This window comes from Sinohyriopsis cumingii, chromosome 7, assembly GCF_028554795.1.
Source record: "Sinohyriopsis cumingii isolate HCF-2022 chromosome 7, ASM2855479v2, whole genome shotgun sequence".
Lineage (NCBI taxonomy): Eukaryota > Metazoa > Mollusca > Bivalvia > Unionida > Unionidae > Sinohyriopsis > Sinohyriopsis cumingii.
Window position 1 is genome coordinate 98,091,404 of NC_142967.1, and position 20,938 is coordinate 98,112,341.

A 20,938-nucleotide genomic window follows, 5' to 3' on the forward strand; every position below is an offset into this window, starting at 1 on the left:
AGTTAAATTTGATATGTAAGGTTTATTCTGTTGTTAATATATCAGGGATAACATTATATGTAACGAATGGATTTTTCTTTATATTTCTCTTTTTGTGTCGAGAATTCTTTATACTATACATGTTTTCAGTAACAAATGAGTTTAGTTTACAGGTCTTCCTAAGTCAAGTTAGCCGACATATAGGATCATGCACAAGTGTCCATTTTATACGAATGTGATGATAATAGTTTATAGATATTTAGGTCACGAGCTGCTACCAGAAAGCGACATATTGTATTTTACAACAAGTCTAAGATTTTATATTATCCAATTAATTTTAGAAACTTCCGTCACTTAGTTACGTCGCTTTTTGTACTTCCTAATTATTGTGTCATATATTATTATATACAACTTATGACATGAGCTTCTAATGATAATAAACCTCGATAATACTAGTTTTATATAACCTGAGTTTTCTAACAATATTGATTGTCCATATCACCTCCGAATTCTACATAAACATCTAACAATATTTCGTTTCGTAAAAATGTGAGCATAACATAAGCAACACAAGGATCCTTTCCATACTGTAAAGCGCTACGTAAAAGAGAAAAAAAAAATGGCTCCTTTCATCTTTAAAAATTTCACATGAAGAAACTACGCCAGAGCAGTATTTATGTTCCAGCTTTGGTAATATGGAACAGTTTACTAGTCATATTCCGTCTGACGCCGAACTGGATAAAATGTCGGACACCCATGTAGAGGACCTTTACTGGAGGTAAGGTGAAAAGCAAAGTAAAATCATATGCGTGTGATACACACACTGTAATTACGTATATTCATTCGGTTCAAGAGTACTAAAACACTTGGTATTATGAATACAAGTTTTGTAAACTGGTTACTAAATAGTCAATAGGCGTACATAAAGATGCCGCATTTGTCCATTCCAGACCCTCTCCAACACGGAGAAAAGAACAATCCTGATTAGTTACTTTAAATTGCTATCTCTATATGTCAAGTGTAGTAAACTCCCAGAAAAAGCATTTATTTTAACCTTCCAATCCATTGAGGAAAGATGCTGACAACAAAATTAATCAAGAAATGACACTTTCGTGTATGCATGTATGTATGTATGTATGTATGTATGTATGTATGTATGTATGTATGTATGTATGTATGTATGTATGTGTGTATGTATGTATGTATGTATGTATGTATGTATGTATGTACGTACGTACGTACGGATGGATGGATGGATGTATGTATATATGTATGTATGCAAGTATGCATGCATGCATGTATGTATGTATGTATGTGTGCATGTATGTAATTTATATATATATATATATATATATATATATATATATATATATATATATATATATATATATATATATATATATATATATATATATATATATATATATATATATATATATATATATATATATATATATATATATATATATATATATATATATATATATATATATATATATATATATATATATATATATATATATATATATATATATATATATATATATATAGCCTGTGTTTGTGTATATCTGTGTCTGTGTCATGTTATGAAACTTATAAAACTATAATGATAAGATAGGCTGTGTTCTGCTATTTCATTTTTTTCCGATATGTAAATACTATTCAGGTCTTATGCCAGCGATTAGTACGAGTAGGAAATTTCGAAGACGGAGGTAAGGAGGTATGCATGGATGAACCAATCTGTCCAGGAAGACCATGGCTGGTGTATTCGTTTGGGTAGGTTCCAAAATTCAAATTTCAAACTTTAAACATTAATCAATATATTACGAAAGATTTACGAATTCAGATATTCTTTATAACACACCCGCTGTCTAATTATTATGTTAATGGTTGGATATTACCTTTTTAAAACCTGTCTAAAGAATACAATAATTGACTGAAGGCAGTCAAAACACATCAAGCCTATTTGATAATTGATCTACATTATGATTTAGGTTTCGATTAGAGCTCTATTTTACCCACAGAATGAACATGTAAATTATGCTGGGCTCATTATAGCCAAGCTAGATATATCCGTATTAACATCACCGCGTACAATATTGATACAATATATATATATATATATATATATATATATATATATATATATATATATATATATATATATATATATATATATATATATATATATATATATATATATATATATATATATATATATATATATATATATATATATATATATATGAATATATAGTGTGAGTTGCGAGGATACCTTTCTTATTTATCCATGATAATTTTCATAAAGTATTCACATGCCAGAACAGGTGAGACATCAAAATGTATTTTGCTTTGCGTGTCAAATGATAACTTTGAATTATGAGTTTGACTGCATAATTGTCCCTAATCGCTGAATACGATGTATCATTAGAGCACGAAGCTAAAGACCTAGGAAAAAAAATCAAAGTTTAAAATTAAAGTGAACATTTGTCAATTTTAAACTCACCTAACATGTACCTTCATATAAATAGGATAATTTATGCCATATCATTAATTAAAGGGCAATCGATTTTTGGAGTTTCGGTATTGGCACATAATAACATCATATTCATACTGTAGACATGAGTATTAAATGCATCATACAAGTTACCACTAAGTGTTATAGGAATACACATTAGTTTGCTTATATGATACGAATGTATCAAGACCTAATATAAATGTAACACACATGAAGCTCTCTCTTAGAAATGTTTAGTTTGGACCCAGCTGTATTAGCAGCATTCGCTGGAATGTCATTCTTTTCAGAATGACCTTGAAACAAACATTTACAAATAGATGGATAATATTATTTATAAAGGGTATACTTCTAATCAAGATATACCATCGCTTTGCTGAGCAACATTTAACAGGAAACAAATGAGCTGTTTTATCCGTGCGTGACTTATTGATAACAAATTACACTCTTTTTTGTCAATTTGCAAGTAGCCATATATGACACTCATTATATGATGCTAATGGTTCGTACGATACGTTTTTACATTCCCCTTTTGTATTGATATTATTTGTTTCAGAATCGGTTATCACTGGGATTTCGATGAAGACGCAGCAAGAATGTTTGGATGCGAAGTCTTTTGTTTCGACCCTAGGTGGGTTATTATTCACATTTCATGATGATGGAATGACTTATATCTCATCTCTCTTGTGTCGAACCTTACAAAGAAAAAAAAAAAAAACGAAAAAAAAAATAAAATAAACGTCATACCTCAGAAGTAAATTTAGATTAGGAGATAAACTATCATGTCATCATTTCGAAAACGTGTGTCAACAATTTTGATTTGCAACGGTTGTTTCTAACTTGCAAAGAATATGAAACATAGCAATCCAAGGCCGTTTAAAATATGCATCCAATTCCAATGGTCACGCTGTTCGTATAATTCAAAGCACGCAAATTATCGAACGTGGCAAAAGAGAATGAGACTCTCTGAGAGCGGAGACGATTTAAGGGTGCTTATGTCAATTTACTGAACGTTGAAGGCATTATTAGTAGTCGAAAATATAAATCAGGAAATCACACTACATCATAATTTCTGTCCACATCAACCACCATGCACAAATGCACTATACATATACATAAAATGGCACCAACGGAATCAATGTTCCGAATTTACCATGACAAAACGAATGTTTTTTAGGACTGGTTTAAACAAACCTATACGTCATATTATTTCGCATCAAAATACACAAGTACTAAAACAGAAAACAAAGGTGGAATGTTCTTGCAAGGTGGATATTAACGGAACCAACAAAATGCACATTTAATATTGGTATATAGAGTGAGGACGGTACGAGTTTCTTCAGCAGATCATTTATTGTCTTTTTACATCTACATCATCCTCTTCCAATTGCTAGTCTCTTTCTCTTTATATATCTATCTGTCTATCTATCTATCTATCTATCTATCTATCTATCTATCTATATATATATATATATATATATATATATATATATACATACATATATATATATATATATATATATATATATATATATATATATATATATATATATATATATATATATATATATATTTATATTTATATATATATATATATATATATATATATATATATATATATAAAGATTTTACAGCTTAGGTAAACACAAAATGGACACACACACACACACACACACACACACACACACACACACACACACATATATATATATATATATATATATATATATATATATATATATATATATATATATATATATATATATATATATATATATAATTTAAATATGCCTTCTGTCGACCTATGATACAAAGGTAATATAAACCCATAGATAAAGCACATGATGCTTAATCTATATAAAGTTTATTTCGTTTTCGTTTAGCTACCTGTTCCGCGTTGTTGACAGGCAACGCCATATTCTAGTTTCAATATGTGATCTAGTATCTGCATCCTCAATGACACGATGTTGTTGAGTTTGGTTTCATTTATTAGTTACTCTTTGTAACAAAATACACATTATATCCCCAGAAGGGTTCCATTTGCATTCCAAGACATACAGATACAACTAATCAACTTTTAATTTGAAAATGTCAATATTTCTTGGGACAATTTGAAATTTGAAAGTTTCTATTTCTTTGTATTTTCTTCACTTTAGCATGCGTGACAAAGGTGAGACCTACAAATATGCTGAAAATATCAGGTTCTACATGATTGGTCTTGGTTCAAAAAATGAGACCTTACAAAATCAATGGAAAATGAGAACCACACGGAGGTATAAATCAGCGGATTGTATCTAATACATTAAAATATATTAGATATAAAATAATACGTTTTTCACATTACACAAGTAAGTACACTGTTTAAGGTAAAATTTAAATATTATTTGTCAGTTAATACAAAAAATGAGTGATGAGAGTATTTGTTACAGTATATTCCATTTATTGCTCAAAGTAAACTAGAGTTTTGATTTGAGGGGAGAGTAAAACAGACAGTTATTAGACTCAAGATAGAACACAAACGAATTGAAGGAAGCAGTCGGTCTGTAGCAGTATTTCCGATTTCGATATATACATTGCCTCGGAAAAATTCAGCCAACTGTCTTGCGACCCAGTTTCTTTATCATTATATATATATATATATATATATATATATATATATATATATATATATATATCAGAATTGATGCCTCCACTATTTTTCAGGTTTATTGTACACTTTTATTTGTTCATGTTATTAATGTAGAACATAATACAACGGCAATATACTTATATCTGTTTCGGCATTTAGTCAGTTTATTTAATTGATATGTTTTGCTTTCTTTTTTATTGTTGGCAATGATTCTATGTTTTCCAGAAGACAATACACAGTTTGAAAATTGACATATAAGGTTCAGAATGGACTTCCGGGCCTCAGATGGTGTGGTCTGGAACTCTTCATTCTGTGAATCAGATGCTGATTGAATTGCAAAGTAATGGGAGTAAATATGAATTGAAGGTGTTACCTATGCTGTACGACGAAGGCTTCCGAATTTTCATGAGGGATAGGAACATAAATTGTAAATACTCCAGAGCAGGCCTTGTTAGACATAGAACCAGTTGCATGCAGGTTTCCATAATGATAGTCTCTTACTAATATCCAAAGATGCTTCTATTTATAGCATATGCAATTCGATGATGACAGAAACAGAATAGATTACTCACATACATGTACTTATCGGTTATTAGATTGTTAACTTATAAATAATATAATGGAACTGACATTGATTGATATGTCATTATATGTTAGTACATTTTAATTTAGCAGATTTGAAACTGAATATCAGGAACAAGTTCATTTCTCGAAAACATTATCATCAACGAAAACCTCATTAGTTTATCGTGAAGGAAAAGAGGCCAAATACGGACGTTGGTAATGGTTCAAGATAGTTAATTCTTTAAAGCGCTTTAGCTACAGACGTGGTTCACTGAATTCAATAATATTTCGTATTTCACACAAGTGGGAAAATTGGATATGAATAATTATTCAATTATTCAAACAATGTTTTGCACTTTCAATTTCAACGAAGATTATGTTAAAAGTTTCTCTTAACACAAGTTGAATCTACTATTCCAATAAAATTGAAACAAACCTTTTTCCAATGACAGTTTTATATATTTGCATCTCTTGATGTGATGTCATAAAACTTGACCTTAGCGTTTGCAGTGTTTCATTGTCATGCATTTTTGTTAAAAAGTGACCATTGACTACTGTGGTTTCATATCTTTTTTCATTTTATAACATTTTGCCTTTTATACATAACCGTTTTTGTTTCAAAAAAAAGTAATTTGCTGATTTTAGTACAGCATTTTATGCAATGCAATATTCCAATGTGTTCAACTGTTGAAAGTAATCCACTTCAGTTGGTAACTCTTATAAAAGTAAAACATAATCAAAATTACGGCATATTTTGCGTATGAAATATTGTTACGACGTGTGTAGAAAAGACTATTACAGCTTTATAAATCAGTATTTTGGCATTATGATCTAGAAGTAATATTTGTCAGGATGTCGTTGCTCTTGTTAATTTTGGAATTATGAATGTCGCATCCCCATATGCACAATAAATAAAATAATATATATGTAATAATATGATTTTTGAAAATTTGCTACCAATGTCAAATGCATGCAGATTTGCGTTCGTTATAATAAGCCTGGATAAATGCAACATGATTAAAATCATATATCCACTCTCATACCTGAAGATCTAACACCGATTTAATAGCGGTCATTTTCTGGTGACCTTTGAATTAACTAAATGAAAACGCTGGTTTCAAAAATCAGAAAGTGGATTGAATTGTTCGGCACACATTGGTACCCTGCATACACAATGCTTAATCGCCCTCACGCGAAGACATGCAACTTCATCTGACTGACTGATAAACGAAGCAATTATGATACAATCTTTGGTCAACAGAACATGACTCCTAAGCGTTTTCTGTCAGATCACCACGTAGGATAGTGGAGATCTGATTTAATCAGATTGGGATAAACGATACATGAATGTAAAAAATTTTTTAGTTCTAGCCAACAAAGTCTTTAAAAAGTAAACAATGTTTTATTATATAAGTGCTGAATGAGTGCAAACAAATGACTCAAGACATTGCCAAATTAAATGATAGCAAATGAAGATAGTTAAATTCTGCACCTTATTAGAAAGGTATATAAACAGTTGATTTATATTATTGTATTACTATTAATGAATATTTCTTAGATTGCTTCCTAAATTTGATCAGCTAGTAACATAGTAAAGCAGGAATTATACTGTTCGAGTGAATAACATACCCATACTTCGTTATATATGTGTGTATCCAATGTTATGCCATATTCACGTACATTTCTACAGATCTTGATCCGTGCATATCACGTGTTTGATTAAAAGATTGAGAAAATTCATAATCTATAAAATAGTTTACGCCAAGCTGGATCCACGAACCTATGTCTCAAGCAGGTGGCGACTTACAATACAGTTAGTTTGCTGTACCCAGTATGGACAAGATACGTGCGCACCTTAACCATATCATAGCTGCTTTATGTCATCTGTTGTCGTAGCCAGTACGAATAGTAAGCTTAACCCGGGACTGTTGTTCAGAAAACTGTTAAATGATAATTGCAATTAGCGTGAAACCAACGTAAGTTTAAGTCACAGAAAGAGCGCATGCTATCCTAATAAATCAACCAGTGTTAACAGAAAGAATTTGAAAATCAAATCCATTGATCCAATCATACGTTGGATACTTGAAGGGTAAAAAGGTGGTTTCATGCGGTGTGCGTCTCATAATATCATAAACGAACTACACAAAACTAACACATCATTGATAGTTATAAGGTAAAAATCACCTGTAATGAGTAAATATAATCCTATATAATGTGTAACTTTTTTGTCAAAGTTAGAAACGGTACGAAGACCGAACTGTAAGCCAACATTATAGAATGCTACCGAAATGGTACGATGATGATTAGGTCTGATTAAGGGATCGGTTGAAACTGCAACAAAGAAAAAAACGAAAGAGTGATTTAATATTGTTTGCAAGATATTAGTATTTACAAGGATTCAAATAATTTTATTAAACTTTAATAAAAGTAGAAACTTGAATTTGAATAACTATTGTAGACTCACCATATACTCACCACATACTCACACCAGTGGCGTAGCACCTAATTATTAAAATATGTGGCACACAGTCTAGGATATTCCAATATAAATAGTATATCCATAAGTATAACACTTCAATTATTTAAAAAGATTGTAATAAACTATATAGCGAGAAGATATTGAGGACTGCTAAATTTGTTGATATCTTGATGCCATTAATAAAGTGTTATTGGACCGTACATCTACATCATCCATGTACCTGTTATAGTATGTTATATCAACCGTTATCGTTCAAAAACATATGATATATGATGTTGATCGATTCTGAAGCCAATCGTAATTTGTTTGCTGAAAGGGGTGTAAGAATGATTGGTAAAAAATATAACGGCAGAAACATAGGGATCGAAAATACTATATGTAATGTATTGCGTATATAACTTTCCTCTTTGTGATTCTTTCGTTCCCTTTCTCTCCCTCCATCTCGCATTATCTGTCTCGATGTATCTGTATGTCTCGCTCTGTCTCTGCCTCTCTTTCAAACCCTCAGACATAGTCATGACTGCTATAATTAATTTGGAACGTTACGATAGGGTGCTATATATCTCATATTTATATTAGGTTATAAATTACAAACGGTGTTTCCTAGTCATCCAACATTGGCACGGTAATTTGCCAGGGGTTAAAAAGAATTAAAAAATAGTATTACTTTGTTCAAAAGCCGTCTAATTATATTCGTAATATCCAATAAATACATATCACGTTTGGAATGGGCAATCCATATGTATTTATAGTTCTGTGTATCATTGTCTGAGCTTCGCATGTTTTCCATTTTCGAAATGTAGCCAACACTATAACTTTGGTTTGAATTGTTTTTTCAATATATATTTGTGGCAGTAATTATAAAAGTAGTTATATAAGACGTCAAGGTAATTTTGCACATCTCATGGATTATCTAAACACATTAGTGTATTATCTGCATAACGTCAGTTCTGGTTTTAAATATCTTACTATATCCCCATCCAATAAATCGAATGTAAAATGCTCTTACTAGTTAAATTCAAGAAGTTATTGACAAATTATTGAAGTACAGGGACAATAATACAGCTGAATGTGTCCCCCGTCAATCATCTATGATTACAACAGTAACCATAGCTTCGCTCAACTGAGGAAGATACAATAAATTATATGTATGTTCATGTTTGCAAAATACTTTGCATATGTGGCGTTTTTCTTACCATTGTAAAAAACATTATAATTGGTTTATTGTGACTTTTCAACAAAATAATAATAGTAGCAGTCGTTGTTTAGAATTTTAAATTGAATGGTATTTACCTATGGCCAACCTACATTTTTCGTTGCAATCATTGGTCACTTTGCTCTTTTTATTAGATATGTGTTTTTGTTTATATTTGCCAATGAACTATCAACATTATTATCTTTTCTTCTTTGCAAATTGAAAAACAATTCTTATGTACTCTTTTTCGTAGTTGTAGCCTTTAATATTTGATAAATTGTTTGATTTAAAGCTTCAGATGAGCTTGAACAGAGCTCTGCTATAAACATATGTTTCTTTCATATTTCCAAAATCACTGTTTCAGCGAATTTGTCTCTTGCCTCATACTCACCTCAAAATGTACCAGAAAAGCCACCTCATTACAAATATCAAAATATATTGGATCAAATCATCAACACTTGTGTTCTCAATTTAGTTCCACGTTTGACCAATAAAACTCCCGTATTTGATGATCAGAAAGTCGTCGAAACCATGAAATGTGCGATTATAATAATTCGAGATCTCTGTTCTTTTCAGATTCAGTGCCACTAATCTTCAAACTTGTGAATTGGTCGAACTAACAAGGTTCACTAGAGACTATGCTGGGTGAAGACAGTCCAATGTAAAGACCTTGACTCACATGCTTATTCTATCTTTTGAAAATATATACAGAGGCACTACAAATCGTCATTTCGATTTGAATAGGGTTTTATCAGGATTACGTGGGTATTTAGTTACGATTGTAAATATATTTTTGGACGTATCTCATATATTTATTATCTCCTCTTTTTGACGTTTTGCCGATACTGTTAGATACATATTTAATGCATAGATGACATCCAATCAGATTCACTTTTAGATCTACTTCACGGTGTACCCAAACCTATTTTCCCTTATAAGTCTGAAGTCTGGTAAAGTACTATCGACAAGAACAATTCAAACATGTGTAATTATTTTTGTAATTGGCTTAAGAAGATAGAATATATATTGATACATACATATTACTCACGATTAAAACATGAAGGTGACCATGTATATTATCTTAAGTCCAATATCTACAAAACGTACAATTATATGGAAGATAATATGTTAAATCCGAGAACCTAGCCTTCAAAAATATTATAATTGGTGAACAATTTTTATATTTATCAAATATGAATTATATGTTAGAAGAGATAAAGGAATAGTATCCGTTGCCAACAACGATCAAAACGTAGATGTGGAAAGTCGTATCATATTCAAACCAAAATTATATTACGCTTACATCAACACATTGGAATGGCTTACATATTAGATACATTGATCATTATAATTGTGATAAAATTAGTATGAAAAATGTTGAAAATTAAAAGAGTGTCATTATTCTATACAAAAGAGGTCTTTTGTGAACGAAGGATTAAATCAATAAAAAGTGAGGGTATGAATGAGTCATAACTGGGGCAGTTGTACGTTTCCTATTTATACAATGAACAATAGACTACAATCAGAGAATGTCATGTAAATAAGTTGCAAGCTAATCATAAAAGCGGCAGACGGAGGTAGCAGGTGTTTAGAGACTATAAAAGCGTTATAACCATGGTACAAGAAGCTTATGAAAGAGTAACAAGAGAATGCCTTAAAAAGGAATTGTTTGCTGTATGGTGAAATTGAATTGCCAGTTGGTTTTGTTTATATAAATATATTAAAGAAAGACATTCAGTATTCAGTGCATTTTAAGGATAACACGTTTTTATTAAAGTTATCGACAAGAAAATGTATCACGTATTATACATATGTATTCATACATTCGTTGTATTATCTGGTTTTCTGTTATTAGTTTACAGAATGTAAAATTGTACGGAAATATTTAAGGAGCATTAATGAGAGCTAAAATCTTTCCTAACAGGCAGGAATTTAGCATCTGAGATTAAATAGGATAAAATGGTTGTCATTAGCGACGAGGATATATATGTTACATACCGCGTAATGGTATAAATGGTATATGATTTAAAGATGAATAACGTCTTCAATTCATACCATATTGAGCATGCACAATTTGAATATAAATGTTTTGTGATAGATGTGGAAAGTAACTGAATTGAGTTTCATTAAAATAGTCTGTGGAACTAAATTAAAAACTTTCAAATAAACTAATGAATGCTTCCGTCTCCTAGGACAAAGAAAGGCTGCATAAACAAACATGATGTCATTTGTTGGTCACATGTGTATATACTATATGCATACCAATCATCAATGTATAGATTGCCAAAGTAAAGGCTACTAATGGAAAGGTCAGCTGTAATTGTATTGATACCTTTTCACTATAATGGTGTCATGTATCTTCTGGAACTATTGTTAAGCAGTAACTCTTTCTGCCAAAACGGGATTTTATGATTTCATGGGACATTTATCTTCATTAATGTTTACAGAAAATGTAGTTTCAGGAAACATAACTCAGTATCTCATACGTTGCAAGCAAGCACATCTCCAGTGCAAAACTGATGTTATAAATGAAATAACAGATACTGGAGGATGAAAGGTGTGATAATACATATAACATAATTGAGCGAAGTGAACACACGATTCATAAACAGGTCTTATAATGTAACTTTTAAATTAATAATTCAATAAACAAACAAATAAAGAGAAAGCTGTTTTTCTAATGATCGATACATATATAGTCTCTTCATTGGTGGGCTGGGCCAGCTTTCCGTTTTTTGTTCTTCATCAGTTATCTGATATCGAATATCTAAAAGCCTAACAACAACTAATAATTAGAGATATGATCAGATGGTATCAATGTTCAATATAAATTATTGTAGTTGTCTAAACTTCATTTAGGCCAAGTTCTATCCAATCAACCAAATATACAGAATTCATGAAGATCTGTCTACGAGGAATTTATATTAAGATAACTGTGAGCTTATAAGAAACTTAGATAACAATACACATATTGTTAAGCGACAGACCCGACATGAAACGATTAATATTTATACAAAGTCTTTTTTATAACGAAACTATGTAATTTGAACGATGATATGCCTATAAATTGAACACTTTTTAAGAGACTGTACATATCATGGAAAGCCTCCAAATCAGAAATAGAAAGACAAAGGTATCTTTAAGGATTCAGCTATGATTTGCGATAATTGTCCTAAAACCTAGGTATTATGATTAAAAAATAGAACAACATATTTACGCAATAATGGAATTCATAAATAGATGAAGAAGTTAATTATTTTGAATTAGTGTTTAAAAGTCGCCTTAATATTGCCAACCTAGTTCCTAAAACACCATCTAGATTGAATTATTGTTATTTCACTCTTGATTTTAATTGCTGCTTCTCTAGCATTACAATATGTTTCTCTCCAGGAGTGTACTTGTGTCTTCTCTTAGTTTCTTAAATGCTTGTTACTAATAACGTAAATTTACCTGCACCAACTTGTGCATACAAGAAACTAAAAGATTTTGTTTTATTATTTTGATATTGTCATTTAATATAAAAACACCAAAACTAATTGTATCATTCCATATTTTTAAACTGTTATGATTTTTAAAGCACTTTGTGCCACTCAAAGTTCACACAAATTCATTCTAGGTTTTAAATTTGTATATTTTCACTTGCGCTTGACCTTTCGATATTCTAAGATCGCATTATGAATTATTTTCCCAATACTTAACTAGATGTTACTCACTAACAAAGTTTCAATGTCTATGATGCTGATTCTGAAAATTCGTTTTCTTCCATTACTTAATAGTTTTATCCATTATTCGTTTCTGAATTGCAAGCCACCTACTATTTTTATACAGATAATGTAGCAGGTACTGACTATATTTCTTTAAAGATGGTTGATTTTAAAACCCTTAACTTGAAATAATGTATAGGCATGCATTCATGAACATATTTTAGGGAGCATATTGTCATTTCCAGATACAGTATCAAACCATGGTTATAACACTTTCATGGCCATATAGTACAATAATCATCCTTATTCTTCTTTTGTTTTGAAATAGTGAATGCAATTATACTTACTGTTTCTGTGTTCCTGCAGAGTTTATACTCATGTGAACTATTTTGGTTTTATTTTTACGAGTAATCGTTCAGCTTTTGATCTTGGCGACAGAGAAGTTAAAATCCGTTTCGGTTTGTTTATAATGCAGTCAATATTTTAGTGGAGCACAATATTTGTTTTCAAACTAAATGCATCGACCTAAGTATTGAATAACAATGTAATGATCTATATGTTTTTAACTTTAACTTTGGACAGAGAGAAAATATCCCAGATTTCAAAGATCTACCTTTGAATGTTATTTTAGCCACCTGGTATTTGAGAAGGCTAGTAATTGAAATGTATATAGCCTTTGTCGTTATGCTTTGCGTCATTTACAGGCTTGTAATCTCCGATACGATTAAACTGAAGACCGTCAACTATTGTATGCATGATTAAAATGCATCTAATTCTTATCGTAAAATAACGCCTGTTTTAAAAAGTAACTAAAATAATAAATTTCGTCATATGTTTATGAAAATATTGGTCTCTAATGTCCAATGTTCTATACAATCTATTTCTTTTTCTAACTACTAAACTCTAGAAATCTAAACCTTACTTGTATGTTGCTGGTCTATATATATATCCAAATTACCCATCACGTATAGTAGTGTCAGTTTGAATAAGACTTCATTTTGAAGATAAAACCGTCAATAAGCGTTCTAGTCGTTTCTAATCCAAGTACAAATAATTATAGTAATAAACAGAGACTATTAAATCGGTAAGTTTCAAGGTTGCGTCTAAGTTATATTGGATCTAATTTCCATAACTGTTAATATCTTATTATTTCACATAATCTAGTTTCCAATATTTTCTGCTGTAATAAATAAGTTATGTTTAATAAGTAAATTTTCACAATCACGCACATTTACATCTTAGTTGCAAATTGTTTCTATCCAATCTGATAAGCATGTCCTGTTTGTCCTTTACTTTTATATTTATACATGTTTTGTCTTAAACTATTATTCATCGTAAAGGAGTGACGTTTGATCCAGTGCATGTAACTGTATAGTATTTCGAATACAATCTACATATTTTTGCAGGTATAGGAACGTCCTCAAAGCTAAGTTGCTGACTTACAGAGGATATTGCACTAACAATGAACGAAACAAAATACAGCCGAGTCATTCTTTGTGATAATTACATTTCTATTCTGATCCTAAATTTGAAAACAACAACATATATTGATATTTCAATATGATATTTTTTATTTGAAACATTCAACAAATAATATTATAGTGGTCATGCATACAAGAAGTAAAACGTTAATTGAACATAACTTTATTTTTTCACGTAGAGTTTTATATATTCTTCCTAAGCAAGGAACTATAACACTGGAAAACACCCCACTCCTAAATACATTTCTTCTGACTACGTTTAAGTTAGGTATATCTTGTCAAAGCAAAATCCAAAGTATCCACTAAATTATGTCAAGGAGGCGTTTACATCAGGAACTTGCGTAATGTAATCAACAATCAAGCTTCTCATTTCGATGTTAACGAATCGTACTTATGAACAGTGCCCAAAAAATAGAAAGGATACACATGTCATCTGTTGTTCGAAGCCTTTGTAACAAAGCAATTAAAATATACGCACCACAACAGGAAACACTGTTGGAAACAAAATCTTTAGTGCGACATACAAACCAGATATCAAATTTAAAACAAATAAAACAACACGACTTCTTTATTCCTTTCTTCTTCTTGCGCCAGTCCCTAATTATACTTGCAAATAATTTGAAGGCGAAATAATGCACCATATAAAATTACATTTTGAGAACATTCCTTTAGATGTCTTCGTGAAGAATATAAACCCACATACTAACGTAATTTGTTTTGAATGATTTAAAGAAATTTAAATATTGCTATATGAATTAAGCTTTACCTTGAAAAGTGACGAGAACTTAACTCAACAAGATTACCAATTTATACCAAATGTTTGATCTACGTTAGGTTCAAGACCCTCATTGATCTTCATTACTATCATGTAGTAGAAAACATTCTAGTCCTGACATATATGATTCAGGAATTTACAAATAAATTGCCTTTCAAATACGCTCTTAAACTTCAGTATTGTCTCTCAGGTCAAGTTATGTTCGACTATGCCTTACTGAGGATGAAACGTTAATTTAAATTAATTACCTTACATTGAAATGTATTTTCTGAGCGTAGTATTGCAGATGGAATGTCTCTTTTTTCGAACAGTTGTACAACGTGGAAAAAATTGAACGAATAACTATATCTAATTGATTTAGTTTGCTGGTCATTAAATAGCCATATTGTATATATGTTGGTGCAACTTTGTGTTTTTCATGTTTTCTGGAATTCGAGAAATGCACTTACAAAGACACAAATATAGTTCTAAACTAGATATAAAAATAACGCAAAACTAAATTGTTATCGGTCATGATATTTTTTATGATAGTTAAGAAGTATATACTTGTTGCTCTAAGTTTTGAACCAATGTAGGTGTAGCTAAGGCCCACTAACCCAATGCAGATATTTAGTCCAAATATTATCAAAGCGTAATTGCATACAATTGCATAAACTTTTATTTACCAGTCATGAAAGCTTGACCAGGACATCGAGACCCCAGTAATGCATTTTCATGCCAAATGTATTCTTTGTGTCAACTTCGAGTGCTGTTGTTCATTTTTACATCAGACGTACGACCATATATTTCCCAGCTCTTAGGTCACATGCTAGAAGGCATTACAATGGCGAATGGCTTGTTATCCAGCCATTTCGGTTAACAAGAATTGGATATAAATAATATTATATATCTAATACTATTCAATTTAATGAAACGGTGTATGCATATGTCTGGTTTATGGTAGATAAAACATGTAGCTCTTTTGAATTTATAACCACATCATAATATGAAAAGTAGGCCGAATTGACACATATTTCAACTTCACAGACATTACTAAAATCTTTTGGCATTTAACAAGAGCTGTTTCAACAAAAAACATTGATTGAATAATGGAAGAGATCGATTTATTCTTCACACCGAAAAGCGCATGTTGAGAGGAGACTAAACTGTTTAAAACATATTACTGTAATTCAGAACAACTCGGACTCCAGTCATGGTATTGCTGCTCTTTTAAATGGCTTTATAAAGATGACCTCTGGAGTACCAAACTGTCATAGCACTAACACATACACTGATTGGAAAATATTAACTCCGGGATCTGTAGATGTAGATATGGAAGCATTACTTGTGAAGGAATTAACATAGGAAACTAGTAGTGGTGAATTCAACAAAATGATCTATTCTTAATATGCTTGTTCCTCCTTCGTAACGGAACATTGAAATGATCTTGAATTTGCAGGATCACATTTTGAGATCGGATGGACAATGAGGTCGCACAATTTATTTAGTATCACAGCTGCTATGGGGTCGCTGCATTTCCAATAAAATAGCATTATTTTATCAAACTAGCCCATAGCAAATCATGCTGATATGGGACAACGTCATATTAAGTCCCCATAAGCTGATTATGAGCTTATATATTAAATGCTGCTCTTGCGAAAGAAACTATATACTTTATCGGATCAGGATTGGTCTAATTTAGAATTAGAGTTAACCATCTTCCAAAATTTAAGACAAAATGTTTAATTTCCAACACGATATAATAATTTTAATGACCACCGTTAGAAATATAGCGATAAGGTACGAAAAGGAGCTCTCCGGAACAAATGTGGAGCTGTCGACACGAATTTGTGAAGTCTAGATTAATGAATGACGGTGCTGCAAACTAATGTTTTCGACAACTATAAGTAAAAACCATTGACACTAACAAAAGACAATGTTCTGATTTAGCTGTAAGTTATACATTGTCAGACATTAATTCAGAAGAGGTTAATCCTGGTGGAGCTTTCCTTTCAAAGAATTAATAGGTGGTAAGTAATACTAAGGGAACAAATAAGGCATTACCCCTAAAATGTAATATGTTGATTGTCATCTTTTGATGTGATAATTCGGCCTACAACATAGGAGCTAATGTGTGCACGATGTGCTCATGAGCCCACATGCACATAAAAGTGCAAATCATATGCTGGTACGTCTTAGTGTTAATCCCCATCGAGACATGCATTCATTTAAAATGACGCGAATGACAAAAATCAATGAATCAGTGAAGTAAAATATAATATTTATGTACGTCTTTACATATTTCTAACTTTCTATGAAGCTTTGCAAATTGCCACTGATTGCTCGAAACATTGTCTATTTCACGCATACACTCACTGGACTTTGCGATGTAACAAATATCAGTTTTCATCTACTTTGCGCACGACTTGGCTTTTTGACGACAATCAAGATTAAAACCCGCACAAACTAAAACCGTTTATAACTGATACCACAAAGAAATTTGCATGCCAATATTGGAATGAGGAAATATGTTTTACACGTTTAGCTGTCTGCTACTGTTTTAGTTTCTATACAGCAACATTTCCTTTTATATGAACCAGGTAAGTGACAGTCTTTGTAGTACACGATTTCTTCTGCATTCAAAAAGCCTACCACCAGCTGTAACTACCTATTGATACGATCATGTGATTGCACATGGTAAGAATGGCACGATCAACATCCGGCGTATAACTCTGATTGAGCAAAACAGCATTATATCTTGAAGGCCCAGTTTCTGTTGTTCACGTCTGCTTCTCGCCACATACAACAAAAACAGATGTTTTATGCCCAGTATTGAAATGATCCAAGGTTTTAATAAAATACTACTTTGGTGCAATGTTACACTCAAGTTTCACCTCGGTTGTACTAAGCCTATCACCTCTAAGCACATGAACTCCAATTAATGTGACGTTAAAACATTTGGTTTTGCTAAATAGTACTGTCCTGTTTCCTGGAGTTTCTCCATCGCCTTTGTAGTTGTGTCTTGTAGAAAGTCATGAAATGTTTCTTTACATGAATTTAAGTATTTATATGATTGAACAGATCCAAGTATGCAAACGCCGTAGTTTCGGGGTATCCCAGCTGAAAAGGAAAGGTAGAACACATATGCGTAGTAGTCCTAGCTGTCAACGAATGTAATTTCCCATCATTAAGCTTGACATCTGTGATTACCGATATAATCCGATATAATGCTAAAAGTCATCAGGTGGGCATATAAGAAATACAAAAGCAACACCTTGTCAGCAACAGAAAACAACTCCAACCTGGAATGAATAATTTAAAATATGCAAGCAGTTGATAACAATATTTTATAAGGCACTACATACTTTAAAAAAATCATCTTTAATGATTAATTAATCTAATATATCCAGTAATTGTATGAATACAATAATTCCTGCATCACACATTTTAAATACTAAGAAACGGTTCTTGTTTTCATCCACACAAAAATATGGTATTTGACTTACAGAATATTATTTCTCAGTTTAAGTTGTAAAGACGTTTTTGAATATAAAAATCAAATTGTGTTGTGATATAAAAATATGTTGCACGTTTATAAGTGTGAGTGACTAAATTATGTTACTAGTAATAAACGTATATATATATATATATATATATATATATATATATATATATATATATATATATATATATATGTACCAATTGTTTCTGAATAATTGTACTAGCTTCATGATGTAATCTAGACAATGAATCTTAACATCCACTCCATCCATTTGAAAGTAAACTAAAATATCACATACGTAAGCTGACAGACCAATACACGTTTGAGATATTCATAACGGAATAATATTACCACAAAAGAGCAATACATTCAGCTTGCCAGAATCCTACACATCTCCGTATTCGTATTATTGTATTAGGTTATTAGATTTTGATAATGTGAAAGTAATCTGCTGAATGGAAATAATATGCACGACCCCAAATAAATTATTTAAATTTAGGAAATAACGATGAAGAAATTATATTTAGAAAATACTCTTTCCTATATTTCATGTACTGACATATTTATACTAGTGCAAATTTCATCAAATTGTATGCACCTAATATGTAAGTTTGCTTACATCATAGTCTATGTGTGAAAAAGAAGAAGTATTCAACCAAACGTGCAATTATGGAAACAGGTGGTATACCAGTTTCTATATCAGAATCACGTCAATCTGCAAATAATTAAATCTAGTATTATGTATATTTAAAAATAAAAATAAAAATAAAGTGGGAAACTGGAATAAATTCTCGAAAAAATAAATTAAATTTCATTTTCATACCAGAATAAAGATTGTACAGCATTTTGTGATTTGGATTCAATTATTTGCTGATGATAAATTTTGAAAGCAAACATATGTGCACTATCATTTCATTGCATATTGATAGAGTAAAGTGAAAATACGTCTTAAAACTGACATCCTCAATTGCATTAGCTTTCACGTCCATTTGCATTATATAGATAAAGATGAAAAATAAAGACAAATATATTATATCAATGTAGTCTTTGATGTAAACATGAATTCCATCAAATGATAAGCTCTTAAAATATAGAGAAAATAAGAACAATCGTGCTTAGCAAGGTGTGCATTTAACAAAACAACATAACAGCTTCCTTGAAAAAGTTATAAAAAATCAAAATCGAGCTTTTTGGAAAATTTTATATGCATGGACGTTCATAATGCACAGATGTAGCTGGACATCAAATTATACAATTTTTAATATAAATACATTTACAATCGTTCTGCCAAAGTACTAATATGCATTGCAATTATATGACGTTTCAATATTGCATATATTACAAAAACAGTTAATGAGGCGGATTATATTATTGTTATTCAAGGAATTCTCTCTAGTACGTGCGAATTCACGATATATACTAAACTCTAGAACGTATGAGGGTAGGACGCAAAATACTGTATTTCAGAAATAATTTTGCTCCACTTAGGAGGGGAAAATTACAGTCATACATATGTTAAGCCTCTTAGGGCGATTCATTACTTTTTGAATGTGGGTAATCAATGCATTATACTGCACAATACCGCAGGTTTGATGTGGTCAAATACATTAAAGGGTTGCAGATTCACTTCGAATGGGCTGCCTTTCTTGCTGTAACAAATGTTGCCATGTGATCTTACACTCAGAATCGAGGACAAAATATAACATAATAAATTTTGCCTTGAAAGTAATCTGGCTCTGCACCACTCTGGTTATCTTACCACTCCATCACTATTCTGCATCTCATTTATTGAAAATTTGGTATTATGGGGAGGTCAGTTATGTATTGAAATGTTAATACTTTGTTGGTTTTCTCACTTATATGTTACTTAGATTAAGTTGACAGCAGCTATACTCGAAAGAGATGCAAACTGAGACGATGATGTCATTCCAGGTATGTGTAACAGTGAACTTCCATGCAGCATTTATGTTGGTTGCAAAATGTCGGAGGTACCATGGGCGACGACATATGCTGCATTCATTGCCTAATTGATGAAAAGAAGGACCATGGTGGTTATCAGAAATATAGCGTCTTAGAATGAAAGAAAAACAAGAAAATCGTTGTTAAATTGTAAATTGTTAAATTGTGTGTGACATG

At 31.1% G+C, this 20,938-nt stretch overlaps 1 protein-coding gene across 1 annotated transcript; it reads left to right on the forward strand.

Annotated features, from left to right (window-relative positions):
• Positions 1-721: 721 nt before the first annotated feature.
• LOC149795779 (uncharacterized) lies at positions 722-7,105 on the forward strand (the record flags this gene model as incomplete). Its single annotated transcript, XM_089963848.1, has 6 exons — positions 722-757; positions 1,646-1,755; positions 3,051-3,125; positions 4,651-4,767; positions 5,349-5,361; positions 5,394-7,105. Coding segments are annotated over 6 exons (585 nt in total), but the record flags the coding sequence as incomplete, so codon positions are not given.
• Positions 7,106-20,938: the final 13,833 nt, after the last annotated feature.